We start from the raw sequence: 6,638 nt of genomic DNA, 5'->3' as shown, positions 1-6,638 counted from the left end.
GACAAATTCCAAATACACTATGTAGCGCCCCCTAGCAGTCATTCTTTGTCCCGCCGACGCTTTGAGCCCTACTTTTGCTTCAAAACTCATCTAACTCAACAGCCAGGTGAACACCGGTGAAAACTTCGATAAAATGTAAAAAAAAAAAATTTAAATCAAAATATTCGTAATGTGTGTAGCGCCCCCAAGGAACAAAACCAACATTTCATTTCATTTTTTTTAAGGTGAAAGAGGAGGTAACAACGCAAAGGTTAAAACTTACAAAACATCAGTACTATATCAATGGGATACTGTACGTGGTGCCCAGACTGCCGTTAGTACTACATGCAGTTTTCTTTGGGTGGGAAGAGCATGTCCGTGGGTGGGCACTACCCACCCCTGCCCCCCGGTAACGCCCCTGGCTGAATCAATGTTTTCGACCAAAACACCCGCTCATCCATAATTCAATGACTTCAATGAAAAGCAGGGCCGGGCCAGCCTATACACAGACTATGCAGCTGCTTAGGGCCCCTGACCACTAGGGGGCCCCCAATCTGGCAATTGTTTATTTTATTTTCTATTTTGTTTACTACAGTTTGCTTTATTTGACTTTTGTGAGTTTTGATACTTGATTACAAGCTTAAAAAAAATAAAACTTCTTCCTTAACTTCTTTCTTTCCTGTTTTAGAAAAAGTTTTGGCGCTATCTACTGTAAGTACTGACAATAATTTGGGGTGAGAAGTTTGAATTATGCAGTGCAACAAAATCTGATTAATATACAAAATATGGACGTATGGGTTGGATTGCATGTATGGGTTTCACAGTACACTGTGATGAAATGGTGGGCCAAAACTATGGGCCCCTTTGCATTATTTTGCTTAGGACCCCAAAATGGCCTGGGCCGGCCCTGATGAAAAGGCTCTAGAAACTGCGGATAGTTACAACAGTGCGCTCATGTGTACAACAGTATGCTCATGTGAGATCACTTGATATTTATAAAATAACACAAAACAAAAAATAAGTAAATAAAATTGCCAGAGCAAAATACACACAGACTAAACATATTTGAATTGATGACTTTATTCGTCTTTTCCCCCCAATTCATTACAATTTGTTTTATTTTTCATTAATTTCTCATTTTTGTATTAATCATATTTGATTTTAAATTGCGTGTTTATTAGTGAACATTTTTAAAAACAAAATTTGTGCGGGCAACACTATTTCTACAATTGGTTGTCAAATGGGGGCAGCAAAATATTATCCGGTGGGCCGCAAGTTTGTAATAAAAACATAAAGGAAAAACAAAATCATAATTCGTGTATGAAAAGGTTAAAAGCAATGAAGCTTGAATCTGGCATCATAGCCCATTTTGGTTTCTTTACGCCCTCAAGAGGCTGTAAAAAGAAGTTGCGCTGATGTCATTTAAAAACTACTATTCCCAGCATGCATAGCGTTTATCATGCTGCAGTTACTTCCGTAACTCATTGAAAACGTTTCCGTGTTCGTAGTGTGAGTGTGACAGAGCAATGGACGCGAACCCTGTAAAAGCTATAATATTTGACCTGGACAACACGCTTATCGACACTAATGGGGCTGGTCGATTTGCAATTCAGAAGGTGGTATTCTCCTGCTATAAATTTAGTTTTGTTCAAATGCTGTTTTGCAACTACTTTGCTTTCGTGTTTTAATTCACTTGGAATGAAAACCACACCCTTGCGGTCAAATAATTAAATTTCCGCCTCTTTTACTTTTGTTTCCAGTAATTAAAAGCAATTTCTCATTTATGTCATGATAAGATTGGCTGTCATTCTATTTAAATGTAATTGGTTTGCCCGGTTCGTCTGCTGATGATGCAGTTTTTGTTTTTACCTTTTAAAAGGTCGTGTTAATGGTCAAATATTTAGTTGTTATCGAAGTCATGGAAAAGTACTGGTACATTTGTTTGTCAATGCCATGAATTTGGATTTGACACATCACAGACGTGTTGTTGTTGTTTTAAATAGTATTTTCCAGAGCAGTAGTTCTCTAACTTTGCTCTTTACACAAATTATGACCACAATTATAATAGGCTGCTGTAGTTCAACCATCGTGATGAATTCATAAATTATTTCCATGTTAACAATGAATTTTTTTTAATTAAAATGAATAAAAACAGAAATAAACACTGGTTATGGCCTCAAGTAACACTCTACAGTTGATTTATTTATTTTTAAAATAATATTTATATGATTGCGTGCCATTGATAGCGATATCCATTTCATTTAAACTGGGAGAACTGCCCATGAATACATTTTACCAGTTTGACAGGGAGGGGCGAATTTACGAATGTTCATACCACTCAAAATGGATTGGAAGTCTAGTATGGTCATTGACAGCCAGTGAGTTAAATGAGTGCCCTGTCAGCGTTAAAAAAAAAAAAAAAAAAATACATGGTTTTGCATAAAAGGGTCCAATTTAAAGCAATACTAAGTAACTTTTTAACCTTTATAAAATATTTTCGTAACTTTTATGATGATATGTCGACTGACAAATATTTGAATTACACCTCTTATATCTTGATGTGGTCTGTATCACCAGCACTAATTAACTTTGAGGAGGGTGGCAGGAACCCAGCCACACAGAAAAACTGCAAAAGTGCTGACTGCTTTAGGGCATTCGTCACTTCCCCTGGAAGACGAAAGTCGATGCGAACGCTTTCGAGCAAATTCTGCAAAGGTGGCAGAACAACAAAAGAGACAAAAAAAAATTATCCAATGACAGAAAAAAGGGAGGCTACCAGGACACTCAACGGTAAACATTGGCCCGGCTTGGCTGGTCACTCGCTGGCATGACGAACGTCAGTGCTGACGAATCGATAGAGCCGAAACGAATACTCGAGCAACTCGAGTAACTCGAGTTTAAAAACTGAGCCGAGTAATTTTATTCACCTAGACTGAGGAATCGTTTAATTTTGCCAGCTCTAAGCATCACGTTTTGCCCGGAATACTTTTAAAACGGACAACGCGCTGACGTCACGGGCGTAGAGGAAGAAGCATTAAAAAAAAAAAAAAAACTTACTGCAGGCGACAGCTTGGTAAAAACTACGCCCGCATGATGCTAGTGTGGTAGCAGGTAGTGTCCGATGCGTCTCATAGATATCGCATGCATTTAGAGCTAGATGCGAAATGACAGACTCGGCCGCGTCTGGGCAGCATTAGTAAACAGCCGCCATCTTTAAGCAGTAGACTTCTCAGCGCTAATGAATATAACGTTATTGTCACTCGCTCACGTAACGTTAGCCCTTCGGAGGGCTAGGTTTCTATTGATTATGACCACTGTCGATGCTTGGCTAATGTGTCTTACATACAGGCTTTATATAATCTGTAAAAACACAGTGCTGTAGAGTGATGAGGGTGTAAAATTAAAACATAATGAAGCTGTCAGTTTTAGCTCAGTAGTCATTGCTGAATAAAACAACAATTAGTACCGGTCCCTAATGTGCTCCAGTGCAGCAGGTATTATACATTTATTTTGAACACTGCAAAAACTCAAAATCCTATCAGTACTTACAGTTTAGACTAACTTAAAACTTAACTAGAACTTAAAAATAGCTTGATACAAATGGAAATTCAATTGAAACACGTGGGAAAAACACATAGCTTTCAAGTGATGTGTGTTATCAAGTGTAATGACATTTTTAGGTAAGAAATATGTTTTTTTTAATAAGATCTAGATGTTTTTTGAGTGAGAGCAGTGATTGTTTTTTCTAGTCACATCTGAGATGCAATTGTTGGCTGTTTTCAACAATGTACATCGGAAATAAAGACATTGATTGACTGAAAATGGTTCAATATTAGATTAAATGTCTTATTTTCTCATGTATATTTATAATTGCTCTTCACCTAAAAAAAAAAGTTTTATCCGATTACTCGATTAATCGATAGAATTTTCAGGCGATTACTCGGTTACTAAAATATTCGATAGCTGCAGCCCTAGCTGACGAGTTTGGGCCGGGTGGAGTAGGTGGGGTTAGCCACACTAAACCACATTGTTGCTAATCATCATATGCTATTGTTTAGCCACAACTGGATTCATTACCTTATTACTATTCATCCTTCACACAGCCGCTGGAAATAGAAGTGTTATTAATCCATCTGCAGGCGACTGGGAGGTTGATATTTGATTGATTGACAATTTTACGATAATGTGCGGGTGTGTGCTGGTCCTCATTGGAAACACAGTCTTCCTTAAGGCAAAACACTACCACTTATGACCACCGGCGTCGCTAAAATTGACCAAAACTGCAAAGTAACATAGTGTTGCTTTAAGTCCAAATTGTTTCTAAATAAATAAAAAGTACTACTGAAAAAGTAGGTCACCCTTAACATACCACCATTATGATAAAATACGAATGCGTATAGTATATTTTTTCCTAATGTGTTTTCAGCATTGGCTTCAATTATCATTTTCACATTACGTTATGTAATTGCAATGCTGTCTGTGAAATTTACAGACCCATGCACTTTTGAAGACCACATTGGCTCTTGACGATGACACCATCACCAACATTTGTGAAAAGTTCAAGCAGAAGCTTCTGCAAGAGAAATTTGACCCAGCAGCTGGCAGATCCATCGATGAGCTCCGAGTGGGTCACTGGGACGAAAGTATTAAGGAAAGTATGGACAGTTGTTCAACACCCACCCTGGCAGCTCAGTGCTACTACATGTGGAAAAATAGTCGATTGGAGCTACTTTGTCTGTCCCCTGAAATCTGCAATCTTCTAAAGCAACTTCGGAGGAAATATAAGCTGTTGCTGCTGACCAATGGGAATTCTCAAACACAAAGGGAGAAAGTTGAAGCAGTCGGTTGTGAAGCCTTTTTCGACAGGATTGTGGTGGGAGGAGATTATGCTGAGCAAAAACCTTACCCCTCTATCTTCAGACTGTGTTTTGACCTTCTGCAGGTGGAGGCCCAGGACTGTATTATGGTTGGAGACTCATTGGACACTGACATTCAAGGAGGGTTCATGGCAAAAGTGCGTGCTACAGTTTGGATTAATAATTCTGGTGATGCAGTGCCCGTTGGTGCAGTGAAACCTGACTACATACTTTCAACTGTATTGGACCTGGATGATGTATTGGCAGAACTAAATTAGGGGTAATTGGTGATATTAAAACCTGTATTACTTGACAACATGTTTCAAAATCTGTTTTATCAAATAGCTTCGTTTTTATCTAAAGCACCTTCTGTAATATGAAAATAAAAATCACACCACAGTGAATGTCATCAATATATTTTTTGATTGCCTTTTCTAACAATAACACAAAATATTTGTCATAAGAAAATAAATACTGTCCTAAAAAATAATATCTGTTTTTAACCCACTCATTCACAAATTACTATTATTTTTAACCCTTATAGGGCAATCATTTTTGTTGTGCCATTGACTGCGCTGGACCTCAAAGGCACTGAAACATTAGGATTTACGGCCAGCTTTCTCGGTTTAAATGAATCGGACGCCTGTCTTTTTATATTTTATTTTTATTTGTTTTTATTCACACTGTATTCGTTTACAAATGTATCATTTTTAAAATAATGTAAAAATACACTAGGCTACTGACTAATAGAAATGAAAAGGAAAAAAATATATATAATTGCTCATATTTATTATTTTTATGATGACAAAAAAATAGTCCCTTTCCCTATAAAGCGTTAAGTGTCAACTTTTGATTAGCTGTGAACTGTAGTGACCCTGACAAGTTAAATTTATTCATACTCACTAATCAAGAGAAATAGTTACAGTGGTATGAAAAAGTATCTGAACCTTTTGGAATTCCTCACATTTCTGCATAAAATCACCATCAAATGTGATCTGATCTTTGTCAAAATCACACAGATGAATAAACTGCGTTAACTAAAACCACCCAAACATTAATAGGTTTTCATATTTTAATGAGGATGCATAATATAATGCAAACAATGGCAGAAGGGGGAAAAATGTAAGTGAGCCATCATGTTTAATATTTTGTGTCTGGAATTTGACTTGGCCACTCCAGAACGTGTATTTTGTTCTTCTGAAACCATTCTGAAGTTGGTTTACTTCTGTGTTTTGGATCATTGTCTTGTTGCAGCACTAATCCTCTTTTAGCTTCAACTGTGTGACAGACGGCCTCAGGTTTTCCTGCAAAACATCCTGATAAACTTTTGAATTCATTCTTCCATTATGATTGTAAGTTGTCCAGGCACTGTGGAAGCAAAACAGCCCCAAATCATGATGCTCCCTCCACCATGCTTCACGGGGAGGATGAGGTGATTGATGTTGGTGAGCTGTTCCATTTTTCCTCCACACATGATGTTGTGTTTTACTCCCAAACAATTTAACTTTGGTCTCTTTAGTCCGCAAAATATTTTGCCAAAACCTCTGTTGAGTGTCCAAGTTCCTTTTTGCGAATATTAAACGAGCAACAATAATTTTTTTAGACAGCTGTGGCTTACTCCGTGGAGTCCTCCCATGAACACCATTCTTGGCCGTAGTTTTACATATAGTTGATGTGTGCACAGCGATATTGGACTGTGCCAGGGATTTCTGTATGTCTTTACCAGACACTCTATGGTTCTTTTTTTTACCTCTCTGAGTATTCTGTGCTAAACTCTTGGCGTCGTCTTTGGTGGACGGGCAC

At 37.7% G+C, this 6,638-nt stretch overlaps 1 protein-coding gene across 1 annotated transcript; it reads left to right on the top strand.

The window, feature by feature from the left end:
* The first annotated feature begins 1,446 nt into the window (after positions 1 to 1,446).
* Positions 1,447 to 5,248, top strand: nanp (N-acetylneuraminic acid phosphatase). Its single transcript, XM_057848661.1, has 2 exons — positions 1,447 to 1,595; positions 4,472 to 5,248. The coding sequence occupies exons 1-2, from the start codon at positions 1,506 to 1,508 to the stop codon at positions 5,111 to 5,113; spliced, it is 732 nt and encodes a 243-aa protein (XP_057704644.1). The 5' UTR covers positions 1,447 to 1,505; the 3' UTR covers positions 5,114 to 5,248.
* Positions 5,249 to 6,638: the final 1,390 nt, after the last annotated feature.

Source organism: Corythoichthys intestinalis, chromosome 10 (genome assembly GCF_030265065.1).
Source record: "Corythoichthys intestinalis isolate RoL2023-P3 chromosome 10, ASM3026506v1, whole genome shotgun sequence".
Lineage (NCBI taxonomy): Eukaryota > Metazoa > Chordata > Actinopteri > Syngnathiformes > Syngnathidae > Corythoichthys > Corythoichthys intestinalis.
This window is presented reverse-complemented; position numbering and strand designations above follow the sequence as displayed.